A 24,040-nucleotide genomic window follows, 5' to 3' on the forward strand; every position below is an offset into this window, starting at 1 on the left:
ACTCTGAATACCAGTGCCAGGAGGCAACATAAGGGGAAGGCTTTAGCCTCTAAGCCCTGTTGTTGGCCCTTCAGAGTAACTGGCCACTGTGTGAGAAAGGATGCTGGAAAAGGTCTGGACTGATCCAGCACTGGTCTTCTTATGTTCTTATATACTATGGTGCCACAGTTCTTTTTAGGTGGTTTCTACTGATACATGCAAAACTTATTAAAGTACCACAGTGAAGGAGCACTGATGCATTCTGATGTCTCGCCATTCATGGGTTTGTGACTTGCTATTTTGCTTATTCGCAGTCTGTAATCCACTCACATGGTACAATCTCCAGTTTGTTTTTACTGCCGCAGCACCATCATCATAACCATAATGTCATTAATTTTTGCAGAAAATGTGGTTGTTTTGCACCTGGAAGGCAACAGATCCAGTATTCAAGGGTTTCACCATGTCCAGTGATCCTAGGAACAGATATTCAGCATGTGGCAAGGATCTACTATTCTATTACGTCAATGTACACACCAGAGAGAGAGAAGATGGAAATCAACTGAAGAGAGGGAAAACAAGAGCAAAGCTCATGTACACAGCCCACGGAAATCAATTTGAACATTAAAAAAATTATTGGTTGTTGTGGGTTTTCCGGGCTGTATTGCCGTGGTCTTGGCATTGTAGTTCCTGACGTCAGGAACTACAATGCCAAGACCACGGCAATACAGCCCAGAAAACCCACAACAACCATCGTTCTCCGGCCGTGAAAGCCTTCGACAATACAAAAAAATTATTATAGTGAAAGATTCCTAATTCATAATTCTGCTTTGGAAACAAGGCCAAGCAATTCAGAACTCAAACACTGGGACAGACATTCAGATGAGAACAATTTCAGAAGCATCTCCAGGTGAGACCCTCAGGATAGCCAGTGTGATCTAGTGGTTAGAGTGACAGTCTAGGATCTAGGAGACCGAGATGCCATGGAAGCTTGCTGGGTGACCTTGGGCCAGTCACATACTCTTTGCCTAACCTACCTCACAGGGCTGTTGTAAGGGGGGAAAGGATGAGCGGAGAATGATGTAAGCTGTTTTGGGTCCCCATTGGAGAGAAAGGTAGGATAAAAATGAAGCAAATTAAATCCAAATGAATAAAAGGCATGTAGTGTGAACCTGACACACCCACCTCCCTTTTTCATTTCCATCTCCAAGGAGATCAGGACAATGTAAATAGTTCTCTGTTCCCTTTCTTATTCTCAGAACAACCCTGAGAGGTAGGCTTGGTGGAATGTGTGTGGCTGGATCAAGGTCACCCAGTGACTTTGATACCAAAGTAGGGACACTCCAAAGGAGAGGTGCACTCTTCCAAGCCCATTTGTTCTTTAGTGGTATAACTCTGCTAAGGATGGCACAGTTTAAAGACTTCACACCACACTGGCTCTCTTTCAGTGCAACTCTATGCAAGTCCCAAAGGGACTTAGACTGGAATAACTGTTTGTAGGATTGCACTGTTAAAAGTCATCAGACTTCTAGGGCAGAAGAATGTATGGCTGGGGGAAAAAGTTGTTTGCCTTTGAATCAAATCAATTCGGGTTGTGATTATTTCAGCCTGATGTTGAACTACCCCAGGAAACTCATCAGCTTTCCATGCGAAATGAACCGCGACTGCCAGTCTCCTCTTTGGTTAGGCTACCGCAACACGCTGTTCATTGAAACTGATTGCTATTCAGACAACGTCAATTTCATTATCCCTAATCGATTCCCAGAGGATGGCGGGGGGGGGGGAGAATATCGCTCTTTAACAGCCTTCATTCTTGTCACACCCATTATGAGAGCAGCATGAACAACAGTTCAATTCAGTACAATAGATTTTGGTCTGGCCAGTTTCTGCAGGGGTAGGGAGGGAGCAACCTGCCTTATTAGCCCGCCTACAGGTAAATGGCTGTCATGAGTCTTACTACAGGGAGCTGAGGTGCATCAGACCTGCCGGATAAAACTAGGGGAAGCCTCCGCTTCCCTGGAGGCTTTTTAGAATTTGATTTGTGTATACAAGGAAGGAAACTAATTGCTAATTGTTGCAGTGCACACCATGGAATTGCAGGCACATCATTTAGCAGGGCCATCCATCAAGAGAAACCTGGATTTTCTTCTCACAAAGGGTGTTTTGCTAAGCAAGTATTTGGGTAATATGATGGCCAAGAAGGATTTGAGATATAAGAACAATAAGGCTAGCATTTATACAGGGCCGGCGCGCCCACTGAGGCCAGGTAGGCGGTGGCCTCAGGGTGCAGGGTACTGGAGGGGGCGCTGGAGGAGGCACAGGGGGCAGGAGTGAGTGCCACGGAGCTGCAGCCTCCTAGCCCTCCCGCCCTGCACCGCCGCCACCACCAGCACACGCCCCTGGCCGGGCGAAGCAGCTGTGGACAGGCATCTGTGGCGGCACAGGGCAACCGAGCGGGAGAGCTGGGAGACCACCCGCATGCCATCCCAGCTGCCCGCTGCAGCAATTGGGCCGGAAGCGAGCACACACACCCTTGATGGCATCACATGTGACGTCCTCACGCAGGCTGGTGTGTGCGTGCGTGTGCATGCACGCAGGCACCCAGCCCGCTGGCGCCAAAAACCCTGGCACTGCGGCTGCATTTATATAGCACTTAAGAGTGTTAAGGCATCCCGAATCGCCTAGTTTAGCCCAAGCTCATCAGAGCTGGGAAGTTAAGGAGGCTTGGCCATGGTTGTTGTTGTTTTTATCCTTTATGTTATTTATAGTCCTCCTTTCTCACTGAAGGCAGATTACACAGTGTGTGTCAATACAAGCAATGGCTTGGACATTCAATAATGGTGCAATAGGCTATGGATTGCAGAAATTTGATAACAAGCGGAAATACAGAGTTGAAACAAAGCATAAGCAATTTAGCACGACATATTAAACAACACAGAAACTACCCAGTAGGTGCAGACTTACAACAACAGACACTACATAGCAGTATAGCAAACAGTCCCTATTTCTTTACCAAAGCATTTCTCTGAACCATTTCCTTATAGCACAGTCCTAGTTCCTCTGTTTAAAAAAGCCCTCCTAAATAATTCAGTTTTGCATGATTTCTGGAAAGCTAGGAGAGTAGGAGCTATCCTGACCTCTTCAGGCAGGCTGTTCCATAAGGTGGGGGCCAGCACAGAGAATGTGCATGGGTTTGCCAGTCTCCAGGTGGTGGCTGGAGATCTCCCATAATTACAACTCATCACCAGATGACAGAGATCAATTCCCCTGGAGAAAATGGCTTCTTTGGAGGGTGGATTCTATGGCCTTACACCGTGCTGAGGTCCCTCCTAAACTCCCTCCTACTCAGGCTGCACCCTCAAAATCTCCAGGAATTTCACAACCTGGAGCTGGCAACCCTGAATGTATGGGTACTGGCAGTTGGTGATTTTGTCCATTTGCCGGGTGGCACCTTCCCTGTTCAGATGAGTGAAGCTGTCGTGGTGGAACATAGGAAGAGAGACAGTCCCATAGATATGATGGACCAAGGCCACGAAGAGCTTTGCACATGTTATCCAATACCTTGAACTGAGATTGGTAGCTGTTAGGTAGTCAATGGAGTGACTATGGAATATTCATGGTCCTCCTAGCTCCCAATAACAATTAAGTTGCAGCTTTCTGCACCAACTAGAGTCTCCGAGTTAACTTACAGTGCAAACCTAAACAGAGCCACTCCAGTCTAAGACTGCTTAGGATTGCATACAGTGTACAGTGCATTACAATAGTCAAGTCTTTATGTTATCATGACATGGATCCAGGTGGTTAGATAAGATAGAGAACCATCTTCTGGGCTAGACAGAATTTGAAGAAGGTATTTTTCGCAGATCCCTTAACTTGCTTTTCTAGAAGTAGAGCTGGATCCAGTATAACCCCTAGGCTTTCAACCAAATTTGCAAGCGTCAGCTGAAACCCATCAAAAGAGGGAGCACAAAATGTAGTACTATGCAGAGGAAGGCAATGGAAAACCATCTCTGCTCATCTCTTACCTTGAACACCCCTTGGATGTGGCATGTGACTCATTTATTCACAAACAGTGTTAAAGGAATATACAGACATTCTCTTAGTGATCCATGGACCCTTGGATAAAGCACATCAGGATTCTGCTCTCCATACTGCAGATGGCAAGGCAAATCCTTGCTTAGGAATATCTAACAAGATCAGAAGTAAGGAAGTAAGGAAGTAAGGAAGCAAGGAGTGATTTGAACTCGGAACTATCTGGCTTACCACTCAGTCTTGCAGTGCCAACTTCTAGATGTATTATTATTATTTATAATAATAATATCAACATTCGATTTATATACCACCATTCAGGACAACTTAACGCCCACTCAGAGTGGTTTACAAAGTTTGTCAATATTATCCTCACAACAATAACCACCCTATGAGGTGGGTGGGGCTCAGAGAGCTCCAAGAAGCTGTTACTGACCCAAGGTCACCCAGCTGGCTTCAAGTGGAGGAGTGGGGAATCAAACCCAGTTCTCCAGATTAGAGTCTCATCGCTCTTAACCACTACACCAAACTGGCTCTCAGAAGTCAATCCTGCTGTGTTGAATGTGGCTGACTCCCAGGGAAGTATGAAAGGACAGCAGCCACAAAGCCCCGAATTACATGAGGTTGGAAATACAGGACATTTGTCCTTCTGTGTTTATTTGAAAAGTGCTTTTACACATCCCAAATGAAATCATTGCAACTGCTCATTTGGAGCGAAAGAACAGTAATGCCCCTCAGCCCTTAGCAAGCATAAAAAACGATGTGAGTGGTGCTTTTTGCATGTGAGGAAAGGGTTTTTAAAAAGCCCTTCCAGCTTTAATGTTTTCCACTTTGAAACAACAGCCCCAATGGCCGGATCCGGGGGAGGGGGTGAAGTCTTGTAATGTAACCGTATTGCATGTAGTTTCATCCTCAAAATTAAGTCCCACTCACTCCAGGAAAACTTATTCCTTACTATATTATCATTTCCCCAAGTATGCACAGGACTGCCACCTTAATCGCTATGCTGCTCCAGTCTGTCTTATCTAAATATGCAAAACGGGTAACAGTCTCACCATCTTAAGTGCAACATCTTTCTGCTCCCCTCCCCGCCAAGTTCACATGATGGATGCAGAAAGCTGATACACTTAATTCAGCAGCAAAACCCTGATGGTTGTCGAAGCAATTATCAGGAACTCCTAATTAAACTGCTGAGGGTTTTCGTTCTGAAAGGTTTGCTTCAAAACTTCTCTGCAAAGGATGCCCCAGGGATAGCGAGCCCAAACTGCTGACTCGACCTTTGAGTTGTCCTAGGATCAGGCCTCTGATTCTCTTTGATTAAAGGGAAGGGAAGGGAAGGGAAGGGAAGGGAAGGGAAGGGAAGGGAAGGGAAAGAAAGAAAGAAAGAAAGAAAGAAAGAAAGAAAGAAAGAAAGAAAGAAAGAAAGAAAGAAAGAAAGAAAGAAAGAAAGAAAGAAAGAAAGAAAGAAAGAAAGGAGGGAGGGAGGGAGGGAGGGAGGGAGGGAGGACCCATGATGAAAACTTTAGAGAAGCAACTGAAGTTCAAAATGCTGATGACTTTTGAAATGACACAGAATGTTCTTCAGACGCAAAACACAAGGGAAAAGAGTGAATTAAACGTGAGGCTGCCATACCTATCCATTTTTATACTGCCTTTCCCCCCAGAAAGTGAGGGTGGCACACTTTGCTCTCCTGAGGCCACGTCTGCCACACATTGGAATCCATAGGAAGTGACTTCCGGTTTGGGATTCATGGAGGTCTAACGCAGCTCCATTTGCGGAGCTGACCGGATTGCCGTTTTAAACCGGCCGGAGGGGTGAAAATAACCCGCGGCCGACTGCTCTCAGGCGGGGAGCAGGCAAAGAACGCTCAAGACCCTAGGGTGAGTTAGATCTCGGACGAGGGGGGGCTCTACACAAGGAGTCTCCCCCCCGATCCTTGAGGTCCCACCTTGCGACGGGTCGGCTATAATCTCTGCGGCAATTTTGGGGCCAACTCGGCTGGCATAAGACCTACATACCCAAGCTTCGATCGGGGAGGGAAGTCGAGAGGAGAATTTAAGATCGAAACAGCGATTACAACCCGAGAAAGTTGAAGAGAAGGTAAAGATCGCTATCTCTTGAAACGGGACAGATTGACAAAAACAGAGAGGAAAGAAAGTAGATTTTTAAACTGCAACAGACTAGTGAAAAGGAGGTGAAGACTCGGCAGGAGTTGTATTTTAAAAGAGACTAAGTTTAAAGAAGTTATTACAAAAATCGGACTATTGTTTTGAATACCTGTGGTCTTGGAGCTGTGGGAAAAAGACACCATCGCGAGACCTGCTGTGGGAAGACGGGAGACAGGAAGTGCGTAATAACAATAGAGTGGCTGGAGGGAAGCGGCCCTTGCCAAGGGACAGGAAGTGGGGAATCGCCATTTTTGAAAGTGGAAGGGTCGTGGCTTCAGCGGAAGAGGAAGTAGGCCATCTTGGATTATAATAACATAGAGAAACCATAGAGAAAAGACGCCCGACATTTTGGATATAAAAAATTAATTTTGGCAAAGATTGGGACATTTGAAAAAAAAGGAAAACGTTTAATTATACGCCACGGAGCTGAGGAAGAGAGCAGATTCGTGGGAGCGAGCTAAAGCAAGCCCCACGATGTCGAAAAAAGAGTGGCAATCGGCAATAGAAAATTTGGACAAAAAACTTATAGACATGATGAAAGAACTTAAGGACACGAAATTGGAGCTTATTAAAGAGGTCAAAGAAGTTACACAGACAGTAAAGTCGGAGCTGTCAGAAGTGAAAAAAGGCGTGGAAACGATTAGCAGTGAATTACAAGGAACGAAACAGAGAGTCAAAACAGTAGAAGACGCGATGGAGAATTTAATAGAAACGCAACAAACAGAGATGAGATCGGTAAAGGGGAGGATGTCAGTTGCAGAAACTAAACACATGGAGAAGCAGCTTCGTTTTCGTGGTCTGCCAGAAGTTGAAGGGAAGTCAGCGCAAGAACAGATGACTGAGGTGTTGGCTGAATACCTGGGGAAGGAGGAGGAGGAAATTGTGGCTATCCTAGATGTGGCGTATCGTGTGAACTCGAGAATTGCAACCCAGAGGAAACTACCAAGGGATGTGATCGTGCAGTTTACAACTAGAAATATGAAAGAGAGGATTGTGACAAAACAATTTCAAGACCCATTGGAGATTGATGGCAAGACGATTATCATAATGAAGGAATTGCCCAGATCAGTGTTACTGGACAGGAAAAAATATAGAGTGTTAATTCAGACTTTGAAGGACATGAACATTAGGTACAGATGGGAGTTACCGGAAGGAGTGTCCTTTGAGTTTGGAGGGGCAAAAAAGCGTATCAGATCTGAGCGGGAGATGGAGAGATTTATTAAGGACAATGAAAAAGACTTACCAACAAAACCATGAATATGGAGAGTAAAGTATTATCTTGGAATGTAAATGGACTAAACTCACCGAATAAGAGAAAAAATATTTTTCATTGGCTACTAAAACAAAAATGTGATATTGTTTGTTTGCAGGAGACCCATATTAGAAAACAGGATGTAAAATATTTAAAATCTGGAAAATTGGGCAAAGAATTTGTAGCGGCTTCCAACAAGAAAAAAAGAGGAGTGGTGTTGTATATAAAAGAGGAGCTGCAGCCAAAATTTGTTATGAGAGATGTGGAAGCTAGATTTGTAGCAGTGGAGTGTAACTGGAACTTAAAGAGAGTGTTGGTAGTCGGACTTTATGCACCTAACGGTGCAAAGGAAAGCTTCTTTGAGGACTTAAGGAAGCACTTAGACGATCTTGTATATGACCAGATAATTCTTGCTGGAGATTTCAATGGAGTGACAGATTTGGAACTAGACAAAAAGACTACAAAAGCACAAAAGAAAAGAGGATTATTGCCAAAGCTTTTTTTTGAGTTGATTCAACAAGAGACTCTCGAAGACGTATGGAGGAGAGAATATCCTAAAACCAGACAGTTTACTTTTTATTCTGCAAGGCATCTTACATTATCAAGAATTGATATGATCTGGGCCTCAAAGGACTTAGCGTTATGGACTAAGGAGGTAGGAATAATGCCGATGGTAGGCTCAGATCACAACCCAATTATGTGGAAATTCGGAAAAAGGAGAAAAAGGAAAGCCTGGAGAATAAATGAGGACTTGTTACAGGAAAGTGAGAATATGGAAATATTGAGAAGAGAGACAAAGTTTTTTATACAATACAACGTGAATAAAGAAGTACCAACCAATAAAGTTTGGGATGCGTACAAGGCGGTTGTAAGGGGCATACTAATGGACTTAAATGGCAGAGCAAGAAAAAAGAAAGAGGAGAAAAGACAAGAGATTGAGGAGAAAATAAAAGCCAAAGAAGTACAGTTAAAAAAGAGACCAGGGAAAAAGAAAATATACCAGGAAATCAAAATTCTTCAAGAACAGCTAACAGCAATGAGTAATAAAGAATTGGAGTGGAATCTTAAAAGACTGAATCAAAAAGCGTTTGAGGGTGCTAATAAACCTGGGAAATATTTGGCATGGCAATTGAAGAAGAAAAGGGAAAAGAAAATAATAAATAAAATATGTGAAGAAGATAAAACGTACTTGGAGCAGACTACCATTAGTAGAGCCTTCTATAAATTCTATGCTAAGCTGTATAATAAAAAAGAAGTAAACAAAGAATCAATAGCATCATATCTGGAGAAAACCAAACTTCCAGAAATCTCGGAAGCTTGGAGAAGTAAGTTGAACAGTGAAGTAACTGACGAGGAAATAAGCAAGGCAATACAATCTGCAAATCTAGGAAAGGCGCCAGGGCCAGATGGACTTACGGCTAAATTTTATAAGACAATGGCCAATGAACTGGCACCATTCCTAAAAGAGGTGATGAATGGAGTTTTTAGGGATCAAAGGATTCCAGATACTTGGAGTGAAGCGAATATATCATTGATCCCAAAGGAGGGCCAAGACCTGACCAACGTGAAAAATTACAGACCTATATCATTACTTAATAATGACTATAAAATTTTTGCGAAGATATTGGCGGAGAGATTGAAGGGGTGGCTCTCGGAAGTCATAGAGGAGGAACAAGCAGGCTTTTTGCCAGACAGACAAATAAGAGACAACTTAAGGACAGTGATCAATGCTATTGAATACTACGACAAGCGTTGTGACAAAGAGGTTGGTTTCTTCTTTGTAGACGCCGAAAAAGCGTTTGACAATTTAAACTGGGACTTTATGTTTGCCACTATGGAAAAGCTACAACTGGGAGAAAGATTCGTCAGAGCAATCAAGGAAATCTATAGAGACCAGACTGCAGCAATTGTAGTGAATGATGAACTGACCAAGAAATTGACGATTAGTAAAGGAACAAGACAAGGTTGCCCGTTATCTCCATTGTTGTTCATCTTAGTATTGGAGATTCTGATGATACAAATCCGACAAGATGAGGAAATACGAGGAATAAAGATAAAGGACTATTCATATAAGGTCAGAGCATTTGCAGACGACATAATGTTAATTGTAGAAGACCCACTGGAGAACATGCCAAAAGTGATAGACAAGATCAAGGAGTTTGGAGACTTGGCAGGTTTCTTCATTAACAAAAAGAAGTCAAAGATATTATGCAAAAACATGACTAAGCAGAAACAACAATTGTTAATGGAAACAACGGATTGTGAAGTAACTAGTAAGGTGAAATACTTGGGAGTTGAGCTGACTGCAAAAAATATTGATTTGTTCAAGAATAATTATGAAAAATTATGGACTCAGATAGAGAGAGACTTGATCAAATGGAATAGATTGAACCTGTCATGGTTGGGCAGGATTGCAGCAGTTAAGATGAATGTGTTACCAAGAGTAATGTTTTTGTTACAGACAATACCAATCATCAGAGACTCTAAACAATTTGAAAAATGGCAGAGGAAAATATCAGATTTTGTTTGGGCAGGCAAGAAGCCTCGAGTGAAAGTAAAAGTTTTACAAGATGCAAAGGAGAGAGGCGGAATGCAACTGCCCAATCTGAGACTTTACCATGATGCAATCTGCCTAGTTTGGCTAAAAGAGTGGATGACATTAAAGAATAAGAAACTATTAGCCCTAGAGGGATATAAAAAAATTTTTGGATGGCACGCATACCTATGGCATGACAAAGTAAAGGTCAACTCGATGTTCCTGCATCATTTTGTAAGGAGAAGTCTATTTACAATCTGGAAGAAGTATAGAACTTACCTACAAGAAGGAACCCCCTTGTGGGTGGTTCCATATGAGGTGATAGATCCGAGAGCTGTGGATAATGAACAACAATGTTTAACGTACAAAGAAATAACTAAGATTGAAGTATCTAAACTTAGAATAAAGACGCAAGAAGAACTATCACCTAACTATGATTGGTTCCAGTATAGACAGATTAGAGACTTATACAACTCAGACTTTGCAAAAGGGGGCATACGAACAGAGAACTCGGAACTAGAGCAGACCCTTCTTAAAGAAGACAAGAAAAGAATATCCAAGGTATACCAAGTATTGCTGAAATGGTATACTGAGGATGAGATAGTTAAAACACAGATGGTGAAATGGGCTATAAATTTCAATAAAGAAATAACAATGGAGGCATGGGAATACTTGTGGAAAACTACAATGAAGACAACGACATGTATCAATATTAAAGAGAACATTTTCAAAATGATCTATCGTTGGTACATGACACCAAAGAAGATTGCGCTAGGGAACTTGAATACTTCTAATAAATGCTGGAAATGTAAGAAACATGAGGGCTCCCTCTATCATATGTGGTGGTCGTGTGAGGTAGCTAGGCAGTTCTGGGGGGAAATAATAAGAGAAATGAGTGAAATTTTACAGTTTCAAATAAATAAGAACCCAGAACTCCTGCTGCTAAACTTGGGAATGGAGGGAATTCCAGCCCATCATAGGACGTTGATTTTTTATATGACTGCAGCAGCTAGACTTTTGTATGCGCAGAAATGGAAAGTACAAGAAGTACCAACTATTGAAGATTGGATCTACAAATTGCTGTATATGGCTGAAATGGACAAGATGACAAGAAAACTGAGAGACCTGGACTCAGGGCAGTTCAACACAGACTGGGAGAAGCTGAAACAATACCTGGAGAAGAAATGGGAGGTGGGAGGAAAACTGTGGCAGTTTGAGAACTACTGAAATATAATAAAAGTATAAAAGAGAGGGGTGACTTTACCGGGGGAGGAAGAGAAATGTGAATTTATAAGCAGTTAGATTAATTGATTGAGATATATATAGATATGTATAGGTCAACTGATAGAGAATAATTAATGATAAGGTTTAAACATGAGGATTGACTAACTAACAATATTTTCTTTCTTTGACAAGATTTATATGCACCAAACTGAATATATAGAAGAGTTAAATTGATTGAGTATCTGAGGAGTTATATAGAATTACCATAAAAAGTTGAAATGAGTAATATATAGAGAACAAATCAAATTGTTTGATTTAAATGTGGGAAATTTTTATGGTTTATGATATATAGGTTTATATAGAATTATTCAAAACTGGAAAATGGGATAAATTGTTTATCTAAAGACGTATAGTTTGGGTGTATAATAAGTAAAGGAGTTAAAGATGTACTGCTTAATATAATGGAGAATGTATATCTGTTTTAGACAGAGGAACTTAATAGAAGTAAGGGAAAAGGGACAGAGGGTGGGAAAGCTGTTGGAAGTCAACAAAAGGGGGGGAAAGGGAGGGGGTTAGAAACGAAAAATTAGGGGAAAATTGACTGTAATGTAAAAATAAAAATGTTCTAACCCAATAAAAATTTTTCAAAAAAAAAAAAAAAGGAATCCATAGGAAGTACAGGTCTGGACTCAAAGGCCAGGTCTATTGCCCTTTAGAATCAGCAGCCTTTCAAAAATGTAAATAGAGCAGAGGTGGTAGGAATGGTGAATGAGAGAGAGCTGCAAGGGGGATGCTGCCACAGCCCTGTAAATGTCATTTAAATTTTAAAGCTCCCCTGTGGTAGACCTAGCCCCTGGACCCAGAAGCCATGTCTACCTGCTCCTGCTTCTTCCACTCCCTCTAAACTGCCCTCCTCTATTTTATCCACACGACAACATGAGCTTGGCTAAAATGACAGACAGCATCAAGATTAAGGGATGAAACCAGATGGAAATCATACCCCTCGTGCACATCTGCAAACTCCAAAGAGCAAACTTGCAGAGCTCCAGCGTGCTGCAGGGCCTTGTGGGAAAGGGCGAGAGGATTTAACCCTTCTATTGAAATCAGGCTACCATTAGCAAGAGAACATATCTTTTTTGTCCCTTTCAAAAGCTAATGGCAATACCAGGGAGCCAGTATGGATCCATGACCCAAGCTTAGGGTTGCCAGCTCCAAGTTGGGAAATTCCTGGAGATCTGGGGGGTGAAACCTGGAGAAAGTGGGGTTTGGGGAGGGAAAGGACCTTGGCATGGCATAATTCCATAGAGTCCACCCCCCCCCCCCCAAAGTAGCCATTTTCTCCAGGTGAACTGATCTCTGTGGCCTGTAGAACAGTTGTAATTCCGGGATATCTCCAGCCACTGCCTGGAGGCTGGCAACCCTACCCAAGCTGAAGGTGAACAGTTAAACCTCTCTCCCTTCCCCAATGAATCCTAAGGCAAATTGGGTCTTTATGAGCATGCAATTTACATTTTACAGAGGGATGGAGGTGCATGGCCTTCACAGTGCCACAGTGGCTCCTGCATAATACGCTGTATTATTCTGACACAATTGGACAGTCTTCATACAAGAACAAAAGGCTTCAGAGAATAAGAAAATACAAAAATGGAGGGGCTGAGGGCAATAGCAAATGTGCAGCACAATACAACCTTCAGAAATTAAAAAAAAGAATCTTAATGCACATCTTCTGTTTCAGAAACAAGACCAAGTCATTCAAAACTCCAAAATCTAAAAAGAAATTGGACCAGTTCATCAGCTTTGCACTAACACACAATGTCACTGTGAGCACATGCCACCATTATGTTGGTGTGACACTCTAAGATTCACTCAAAACTCTATGGGTTGCCCCAGAAATACTGTCATGGCATCAGTGCAATACTGAAAAGGTAAGCCCTGCCCCCCTCGATCTCCATCCCTAAGCACAATGCCAGTGATCCACTTTTTTGCCTACCAGCATGTATAGTAGTAGTAGTAGTAGTAGTAGTAGTAGTAGTAGTAGTAGTAGTAGTAGTATAGCAGTAATAATAATCATAATAGCTATGCGTATATGCCACTGTTCTACACAGATTAGTGCCCCAGTCAGAGCAGTAAACAAAGTCAGTGTTATTATTATCCCCACAATACAGCTGGAGAGCTGGGGCTGAGAGGAGGGGCTTACGTAAGGCCCCCTGCTGAGCTCATTGCAGAAGTGGCACTCAAACTTTTTGAATCACAACCCAACCACTTAAGGGGAGGGAGCAATACCAGGAGCTCTCCTGTTATGGAATGGGACCTGCCCCCACATTACATCAGCTCATCTGATATTCACTTAAAATGCCTATAACCAGCAGCCCAGGGTTCACGATACTGACCCTGTGGTATACGACTCAAAATTAATTTTCTGTTGCAGAGAACTCACTTGTAAAAGCACCATGGCACGGATGCAGAAAGAAAGAACCACAGAAACATATCCTAGCCTATTCTAGCCAGCAAACCAATTGACTTTTTGAAGATTAAGAGAAATGTCGGGTCTTCGCTGGCATCTGAATTGGGCATCATTTGTAAGTGTCATCAAAAAGCCATAGCTTTCCATCTAATCCCATCAAAATGAACACATCACGTTCCACCTGGAGCTGCGATGTACCAACTTTGAAAGCTCTCTGTGGAGCTCTCCTCCCACTGACATCTGCATTTGGAATTCAGTTATGTCTATCTGCGCTCTACAACAGAAACCTTCAAAACTATTCTAGCTGAAACCAGCTACAATACATATTTATGGGGGTGTCGAGTGGGGGGATAATCTGTCCTCAGGCTTCAGTTTGCTGCTTAGAGACTAAATGAGCAGATTCTGAACTACAGGAATTTATTTCAAGTGCCGCTACCTTGGTTGTACTCTTCAAGGCCTGTGGCCATTACCACACATAGGACAAATAAGCAGAGAAGTAAAAATTTCATGCTGCCTCATAGCAATGAAAAACATATCTTGTCCCACACATTGGAAGTTATTTACAGTCGCATTAATGTGCCCTCCCATTCCTTTTTGGATTACAATGATTACATTGTTCAGACAGAAATGACCTCTCCAGTGGCTTCCATTTAAGAAGGCCTGGACTTTTGTAACTGATATTAAAATGCTAATCCTCAATTTCGGATGTGACAAATGAAACCTAGTCACAGTATGAATGTATTCCACATTTGGTTTCTATTGGTTTATATTTTCATTGGGGGTTTCAGTTGTTGATTTTTTAGCATTTGGTTGAGTAGATTCCAGACTCTACCAGATTTGGTTGAGTAGATTCCCCACTGCCAGTGCCCCAAGTGCTGGCGCTTCCCATCAGCTGGCTGATGGGGGGGATGGTGGGCAATGGGGGCACATCAGAAGAATCGTGATGAACTGTCACTCCTCATGTGCCAGGAAGTAATGTAAATATGTCTCCAGGGGATGCTGAGGCCACTCAGGCATTTTGACAAAACTCTAGAGTATTGCCCAAATAATACAATGTCCCAGTGTCCCCCAATAACATGCTGACATCACTTCCTGCTGCATGGGGAGTGATGTCAGCATGTCACTGGTGACATAAAGATGTTGCTGTTGAGTCTAGGATTGCCAACTTTGGGTTGGGAAATTCCTGGTGATTGTAGGAGTGGAGCCTGGGGAGGGGAGGGACCTCAGCAGGCTATAATGCCATAGAGTACACATTTCAAAATAGCTGTTTTCTTCTGGGGAACTGGCCTCTGTCACCTGGAGATCAGTTGTAATTCTGGGAGTTCTCCAGCCAACCCTAGGCAAGCCCCTCCTGACCCAGTAAGTCCCCCCACTGGTTGCCAGGGGAGACTTGGCCACACTAGTAGATTGACATGTAGGTATGTATGGCAAACAGAGGTTTTTTTGTGATAGTATCAGTAATGGACAATATTGTCATTTAATGCCATACATATAAACAATGCAGGTCATTTAATATATAAATGCTGACTTCCAGATGTACAAATGACACTGACAAACTAATATATTTTAGAGCAAGAAACTGATGCAAAGGAATAGAAAGTGGTGCCAATTTGATTCACATGAGGGAGAAGCAACTTGGAAATGGGGGTATTTTTGTAGAAAGAATGTTTTAAAAAATGGAAATCATTCCTAATTTTTATAGACTGGAGCCAGACCTCATTGGACATTGAGCAGCTATAAACATTCTCCTTGAAAATACAGGAGACAAATGATTACAATAGAATAATATCCAGTGATGTGTCAAGCTTACAGTGGTATAATTGTAAGTAGTCAGCCCCAGCCTCCGCCATATTTAATAGCTGTTTGATAGCAGCCAGCAATATAAAAATTAATGCAGCCTGATCTGCAGCAGGGGAATTCCAGCCAGCATTGCTGAGTCCTGTCCAGGAGATTAAGGCATGAATGAGGCATTCATGCAAATGCCAAGGACTGGAAGTGATTGATTTTACTGCCTCTCCAGCTGCGGGAGTGAGCTGTGATAAGAAAGGGTTTGACCCCTCTTAGCACATTCTGATATTCTTCTTCCGTGATGAGATTCCAGCCCTAAAATCAAGGAGCAATCAATCAGCACTGATAAGTTTATAATTTGGTTCTGGGAACATACATTTTCATATCTAAATTCATCAACACAGCTCCAGGGAGATTCATTAGCAAACTACCACTTTGTGAGACAGCAGAAGAGACTTTGCATTTCTTTTTACACACCCCGGCAGCAAGTAAAGTAATCAAACCTTTGTCATTCCCTGGAGATGACCTTTACAGTCTTTCTCCCAATGGCTGAGGGGGCTCCCCAGCCTCGGGATATGTTTTGCGCTATAATAACCGGGGCTTTGCCCCATTCAAACTGTGCACACTTCCTGGATCCAAGCACTACTCCCTTAGGGTCACTTTCCCTAAGTCTCTCTCTCTCTCTCCTGGACGAAAACGCGGGACGTTTGAAGCTCTTCCTCCATGGACTATTCTACTCTTCGGGTAGGTAATTATCACCCTGAAATCCCTGAAATCTATTCCACTTTCATCACTGCTTTTCCTAGGCATCTTGTGTATTTGCGGACAATCTCTTGTGTGTGTGTGTGAGTTCTTCCCCTTCAATAAAGATGCCCTTTTATTTAAGACCATAGCCTTGTTTGCTTCCTTGGGGAGGGGACCCTGTACATATTGGTGGAGTTATCCCGCAGTTACCCCTCTCACATAGCCATCTCCTTTCCCATTAATTTCCCCTACTCGCAAGGAGACCAATCCAGATAACATTATTGGCGGTCAGTGTTAAGTGATGACTCTTTTTTTAGGGATTAGCAATGCTCCTGTAATATAAAATTGCAAGTATTTGTCATACTGGCATCTCTCTTTGATTCAGAACAATTTTCTGAGGCTATCATATTATTAAACACCTGGGCTCCAACCTACAACATTCATCAGGAACCTTTCATATATGTGAAATGCACACAGGGGAAGGCCTATTAATTTCTCTTTCTGTAAGAAATCCAAACAAGTGTTTTTATGGTCCACAAGTGTTAATTCCTTTTACTGCTTTAAGTGCTACAGGCATAAACAGGGTAAACTGTTTAATGTTTTGGCTATTGTAGAAGCTTTGCTGTGGAATGCTCTTAACAGAGCAAATATATAAAACTACTGTAGTTCGAGGAAGGGAGAAAACAGAATAATCAAAACACCATAAATTATATTCCTTAAGTGATCTGCATCAAGCATTTGGCTGACTAATTTGAAACACAATGTAAAATTCCACCCCGTGGTCTCCAGGCCTTCTGCTTCTCTGCTTCCCCAGGCACTTTCCATCAACACCAGCGAGTACTCTTGCCTAGAGATTCCAACCTTCAGGTGATGGCTGGAGATCTTCTGGAATTACAACTGCTCTCCAGGCCACAGAGATCAGTTCTCCTGGAGGAAATTCCTGCGTTGAAGGGTGAACTCTATAGCATTATACCTCACTGAGGTCCTTTCCAGACTCTAGCCTCAAAATCTCTAAGAATATACCAATCTGGAGCTGGCAACCCAGCCCTTGCCCCTAGGCCTTGCCTTTGGTAATCCCCCGCATCCCAGTCAATCCTCAAATTGGCTGTATTGTCAACAATTAATCCTTCTACTCACACAATGCACATTGGGTGAATATGAACGTTATTGTATCACATATCTGCATCAGATCAGGTACATTTTTTACTGGACTAAAAAATGCAGAATTTATGGGTACAAAGACCATATGGTTTCCATTGGGGTTTAATGAGCATCTGGAACTTGAAATGGTTTTAAGCTGTGATGCTTAATCACAAGTTCAGCTCATTCAATGGACCACTCAGTGGGATATTCCGATGCATCAAAACAAATCCAAATGTATCCAATTTATACCATTGCACAGCTTTCTCACAGTATCGCAGACCCTGGACTGACACTCTAGCCACTACATCCCATTGGCTCTCATATACCAACAAGGTCATAAGGCCAGCTGCCATGGGGAATGAAGCAAACTGTACAGAAGATAAACCATTTGAACTGTGAACTAGAGATGAGCATGAACAGAAAAAAACCCTGAACATGATGTTCGTTGTTCGTTGCCATCCATGAACAGGGACTCACGAATGATGGACATGGCCCTGTTCATGAACATGTTCGTGGATGGCTGTTTGTGGGGGCCAGCAGGCTCTCCTCCAGCCATCATCTAAGCGCCAAGCTACACATGACGAATGACACTTGAACAGCAAGTGTATTTCTCCCTGTTCACTTGCCCTCCACTCAATCCACTTGCCGTTCAAGTGTCATTCGTCATGTGTAGCTTGGCCCTCTGTCAAGATCCCTACTGTACCACTCCCAGAAACCTGACCTGAGCAGGCACCAGGAAAGATACCAGTAATAAATAATAGCTTGTCCCCAGAGCCTGGCAGCAGCACTGGAACTTGAAGGGGTAGATCCCTATCCCACCACACACAAAGAAAATTCAAGCTCCAATGCACTCTCTCTATCAAAATGCCAGCAGCAACTCTCTCCCTCTCCAATGTCTGCAAACTAAGCCAGAGCTGGGAGCCCCCCTCCCCCCTGCTCTTTGCTCCCTTGTTGTTACAAATTTGTAGCTCCACACTTGAAAGAAAGACCTGCCTATCAAGCTAAATTGGGCTTAGATTGGGGTTTCCAGGGCAATAGCAGGAGTTCAGACAATCCCTGCCTAAGTTGCCAAGGGAATTGATTGCAGGTGCCAGACTGTCTGGCTTGACGAACAGCAACGAACAGCAACGAACGAGGCTTGCGACAACCACTTGTTTGTTTAGAATGGGGCCTCATGAACAGCTCGTTCGCGAACAGCAGATTGGGCTGTTCGTGGCTTTTTTTTGGTTTGGATTGCAGTTTGTGCCCATCTCTACTGTGAACCAATCATCAAGAAGTGCTAGACTTAAGAACTCATAAGTAGTCTATTTGTAGCAGCAAAAACAATAATCACAATAAAATGGAGTGCTAAGGCAGCACCAAATATAGACCAATGGCTTAGTAAGGTGTGGGACCAAATGATTATGGAAAAAATTACAGAAAGAATTCAAAAATCCTCAGAAAAAGAAAAGACAACAGAATTTTACAGTAAGTGGAAGCCATTTCTTGACTACATTACAACAAGCAACATACAGTCTACGAACACAATCTACCAGTCATTAATAGAAATATAAGTAATTGAAGAATAACAAAACTTTCATGGATCTATATGAGGAAAACCATTTAAAGAAAAAAAAAACTTTAAATGTTAATAGTAAACTTGTAAATAAGTTATTGTTATGTGAATGTAAAAGTAAGACTTAAATTGGACTATGTGCTTGATAACCTTTAATAAAATTTAATTATATATATATAAAAAAGAAGAAGTGCTAGACTTTGTGGGGTTGTGGCTGAGTGGGAGATCATCTGTGTTGCCTGCAAAAGGTCCCCAGTTCAATACTCAGCATCTCCACTTAAAAGGACGTGTGTGATGTACAAAACCTCTACTTGAGACCCTGGAGAGGTGCTGCCCTTCAGACTAGAGGATATTGACCTTGATCGACCAAACAGTCTGATTCAGTATAGAACAGCTTAATGTCACTATGCCAGGTGCAGGCATGGCAGGCAGGGTATGTTGGATTTTTTAAAATGTGGTATTTGTAAAAAAAGGAAGGAAGGAAGGAAGGAAGGAAGGAAGGAAGGAAGGAAGGAAGGAAGGAAGGAAGGAAGGAAAGAAAGAAAGAAAGAAAGAAAGAAAGAAAGAAAGAAAGAAAGAAAGAAAGAAAGAAAGAAAGAAAGAAAGAAAGAAAGAAAGAAAGAAAGAAAGAAAGACTTGAGTCCAGTGATGTCTTAGAGACCAACAAGATGTTCAGGGTATAAGCATTTGAGACTCAAAGCTCCTTTCTTCAGAGAAGGAGTCCTTTGCTACTCATAACCTCCACTCCTGAAGCGGTTCACAAACAAACCACTCAGAGCAATTTACAAAGTGTGTTCCTGTTATCCTCTCAAAAATCCCCCTGTGAGGGGCTGAGAGAGCTCTGAGAGAGCTGTGACTGACCCAAGATTACGCAGCTGGCTTCAAGAGGAGGAGTGGGGAATCAAACCTGGTTCTCCAGATTAGAGTCCTGCCACTCTTAACCACTACATTTTAAATGCTATTTAAAATACTGAACTATACCCAGATCAATAGTAAATGCCTGTGATGACAGAAATATCTTCACCTGGAGCCTAAAACTCAGATAGCTCAGGCAAACAACTGCAGGGAAGGAACTGCATAGGCAACACATTATCATAGAAAAAGCCCTGTCTCTTCCAGTCATCTCATTTCTGACAATGACAGAACACATGCCTTCTTTACACAAACAAAGCCATTTTGTCACAGTCGTAGAAGCGACTGGACACATATTATGCTCCATAGAGGATCTTCCTATTTGCCCAGTTCAGTGCATTCTAGGAATCTGTAGTCTTTTGTGCCATTCCTGTGTCCCACCCTTTTGGCGGGCTGCTTTGAAAATGTCCATACAGAGCTTCTAGGAACAGAACGGAGAGAAGAGAAACAAAGAAGGGTCCCTCAGAAGCATGGGTTGAGTTCATGAACGAAAATATCAGCTTCTTCAGGAAAGTTTCAGATAATAGTACAAAACGTGCACCAAGAAGCTATATGTAAACTTCACGTACCTGAAAATCTGTGCAAGATTTTTAACTTCAATCTCTTCAAAAATGTCCTTGCCGGGGTGAGATTCGCTTCGTTCTGGTGATACAGGGGAAGGAGGGCATTTTTCATGTCCATAATAACCTATCAAAATCCCCAAAAGTAATAAACACACAGCAGTGCAAAATAGCTTAAATATCCGGTAAAAGCTGCAGCAATTGCTCTTTGGTGGAGGCCTTGTGTAATGGGAGACATAATCAGGATCTTCTTGAAGCCTTTGGAACCGTCCTTTTGGAGATGCTGATGGTTGAATGGGCTCCAAGTCAATGTCAGTGTTTTGCATAGTTCCCGTCTGTTGATGGATTGCCCCATCCAACTGGAAATGGTCAAAGCCCAGCTCTTCCAATTCTTTCTCCATGTCCCATTCCAGTTCAAGTGTGGTTGCTGGCAGATCCTCGTTGTCCAAGTATTGTGCCTTCTGGTCTGCACTGACTTTGTGATACGTCATCCTTTTACCTGTTACGAACAAGATTTTTTTTTTTAAAAAAAAATTAATTGACTTTGTTATCCAATGAAATGAAATGAAACATTCTAGATTCCTTAAACCTTTAATTGGAGCGATAGTCCATAGCAAATCCCGTGTTCTGATCCTTTCCTAAATGTTCAACCTTTTTGAAATTTTCAACTGGTCAATGGCTGCAAAGGCATTGAGATGATTGACAAAACTACTCTGGTACTTTAAAAATTATTAACACGGCTTATAGTTCCATCCTATGAACACCTTCCTGGGAGTAAGCCCCATTGAATGGACCGGTGTAGGATTCTGAGAAGACCTGCTTAGGAGGATAGTGTTAAAGGGCAACCCTGTGCAAGTCTCCATGTTATTCAGTGGGCCTTACTCCCAAGAAAGTGTACTTAGGCTTGCAGCCCGAATATATCAAATGGCCTTCATATCATGTTTTGTTTTGTTTAGTCTTATCCAACACAATCCATCCTAACCCCACCAACATCAGCACTATGGAATTTATGGGCATGCTGGAATGCCTGCAGGAATCCTACATAAATATTTATACCCAGCAAGAGTCCAGTAGCACCTATAAGACTAACAAAACTCATACCCTACTACAAATTTTGATAGTCTTATAGGTGCTACTGGACTCTTGCTCTTTTCTGCTGCTACAGACAGACTAATACAGCTACCCATTGTGATCTCTACCCAGCAAGTACCACAAGATGAATTTTCTATGTGAATTTCTTTCTAGTCAGTGACATTATTAATGTCATTATTCATGCTCCCCCCACCAAAGAATTACAACATTATTCTCCCCTCCTCTGTCTTATCCTCACAACAACAACCCTATGAGGTAGGTGAGGATGAGACTGTGTGACTGGCCCACGCCCATCCAGCGAGCTTCTAGTTATACACTGCTGTCATCACACAGCAAGGGGTGGCGGCAGTCTGAAGATGGTCGAGGTCCTAATGCCTTCCTGTTCTATTTCCATAAACTTTACAATACTGCTGCTTCCATTAAAAAAAAAAACCTTTGTTTCCAGCTCTCATTATTCTTGAAAAATCTGGAACTGCCCATGTGTGTATGCACATACGTGCATGTGCACACTCACACAAAGAATAAGAATGAACACAGTTTAACAAGTAGCAGAATTGTCATTAAGCTGCGCAGTGGACACAAAGTACTTACTTTAATTGTGAATGCTATCTGCCTTGAAACAGAAAATCTTGAAATGTGTAGGGAATAAATGAGGCAGCCTTTTTTGAACAGCTGCCCCCTGTTGACAGTTTTAGGTAGGGAGCCATGGTGGTCTGCAGCAGAACAGCCATAGGAGCCCCATGGCACCTTAGAGACCAACAAGTTTTTCAGGGTATGAGCTTTCAAGAGTCAAAACTAGAGATGGACACGATCCAAAATAAATTAACGATCCAGCCGATCGTGGATCGACAATCCCCAATAAACGATCCACACCGATCATCTCCCGTTCCCGATCCGTGAATCGTGGATTGTGGAGGCCAAAGCGGGGCATGCTGCTATTCCCAGCTCTGTGGGAAAGTGGGTGTTGGCGGCGGCCACTGGGCCTGGCAGGCACGGGGAGCTGGTGACAAGCCGTCTCCCCTCAGGGGGCAGGGGGTCTGGCCTGTGTTTAGCCATCAGAGCTGCCTATCAGGGTTTGCAGGGATGAGATTGGAGTGCCCATGGCTACAGAACACCCCCTTTCCCCTCCCTCCCTTGGGTGTCTTCTCCCAGCTGGTGACTGCATTGCTGCTCCGTGGTTGGAAGGAAGCCCTGCTGATCAAGGCAAGCTGGGCTTCCATTCGGGTTTCCAGGGCAACAGAAGAAGGGAAAACACAGCTCAGGCATTCCCCTGGTTCCGTTGCCAGGGGAATAGATTGCTGGCGCCTGAGTGTCTGGCTTCCCGATCCGAGCACGATTGCCCCAATCAAGCCCCGATCCAGCCCCTCCCCGATCGCTGCATCGTTGGCCGTGGCCGAGCACGATCCGCTGGGTCCCGATCGCGCGATCACCATTATCGTGGGTTTTTTCCAATTGTAATGCGGATCGTGCCCATCTCTAGTCAAAACTCCTTTCTGTATCTGAAGAAGAGAGCTTTGAATCTTGAAAGCTTTCACCCTAAAAATCTTGTTGGTCTCTAAGGTGCTGCTGGACTCAAGTCCTGCTGTTCCCCTATTGACAGGTGTCTTATCACTCTTGTTGCCTTGCCACCACATTTTGCAAGTCCTGCTCAGGTGAGACACGCGTAGGATGTTATTAAGTATCGTGATTTCTGCTCATAGTGATTTCAGCTCGTCAGAATTTCATAACAACATCTTTATTGAAGACCAGAAGCGGACCGATGACACAAACTCAACATGAGCCTAATATATACACACAAAATCACGCCCCAATGATAACCAACAACCAACAGGCACATAAAGCTAGAATCCTTATTTTGCATTCACTAAATATAAAGTAGCTTATTTAAAGTGCTGTGATTGGACTTTATTGTACAGTAAGGATTGGATGCAGCCGGCAGAAAAACAGCCAATAGCAATGAGGGCTTCAGGAGCCCAGGCTTACACAGAAGCTCAGTCAGTACATAACAGATGTATAACTTGTATGCCAGTTATCTTGATGCTACACCCATGGAAATTTCTGCTCCCATTCCTCCACCCACATCCAGCATCCACATCTGTCAGAGAGAGAAGGCTCCAGATCTTCCTAGGTCCAGCTCTTTTTCAGTGAGCTGGTTAGGTCAAAGCCTATAACCAAAGGGTAAGGCAAAATTCTTGGCTGGAGAGACAAACTGTGTGCAGTTTCTTAAAGGCAGTCCAAGCAGATGCAGAGAGAGAATGAGGGCAGTGGGTCTCAGCAGCTAAGAACAGTTTGCAAAACCAGGAAGCGAAGGAGGCAAGATGAACTAAGGGCTTATCTACTTATTTCAAAGTCCTTGCATTGGTTGGAGAACAACTCGAAGTCTTTGCATCAGATATACAATGGGAGTTTTCTACCGCCTACCTGTATGCACCCCAGCTCTTTTCTGCTTGCAATGAACGTAAGCAGGATGGAGTGGCTTTAGCCTTTCTCCCCTGCTGTTTTCTCATCTGCAGACCTCCTAGTATGACTTCATGGTTAAATTTACATTACATATGTGGCTACTCTGAAGTTTCACAAAGGAGCCAGCCACCAGGCA

General features: G+C 42.9%; 1 protein-coding gene across 1 annotated transcript in view; it reads right to left on the reverse strand.

Moving 5' to 3' along the window:
* Positions 1 to 24,040, reverse strand: part of NAALADL2 (N-acetylated alpha-linked acidic dipeptidase like 2) — a 756,283-nt gene that overhangs the window by 495,958 nt on the left and 236,285 nt on the right. Inside the window, exon 2 of the mRNA XM_054984198.1 lies at positions 20,362 to 20,851. Within this exon, the coding sequence (XP_054840173.1) occupies positions 20,362 to 20,851 (490 nt within the window). The remainder of the gene's footprint in view (positions 1 to 20,361; positions 20,852 to 24,040) is intronic.

Source organism: Eublepharis macularius, chromosome 6 (genome assembly GCF_028583425.1).
Source record: "Eublepharis macularius isolate TG4126 chromosome 6, MPM_Emac_v1.0, whole genome shotgun sequence".
Taxonomy (NCBI): domain Eukaryota; kingdom Metazoa; phylum Chordata; class Lepidosauria; order Squamata; family Eublepharidae; genus Eublepharis; species Eublepharis macularius.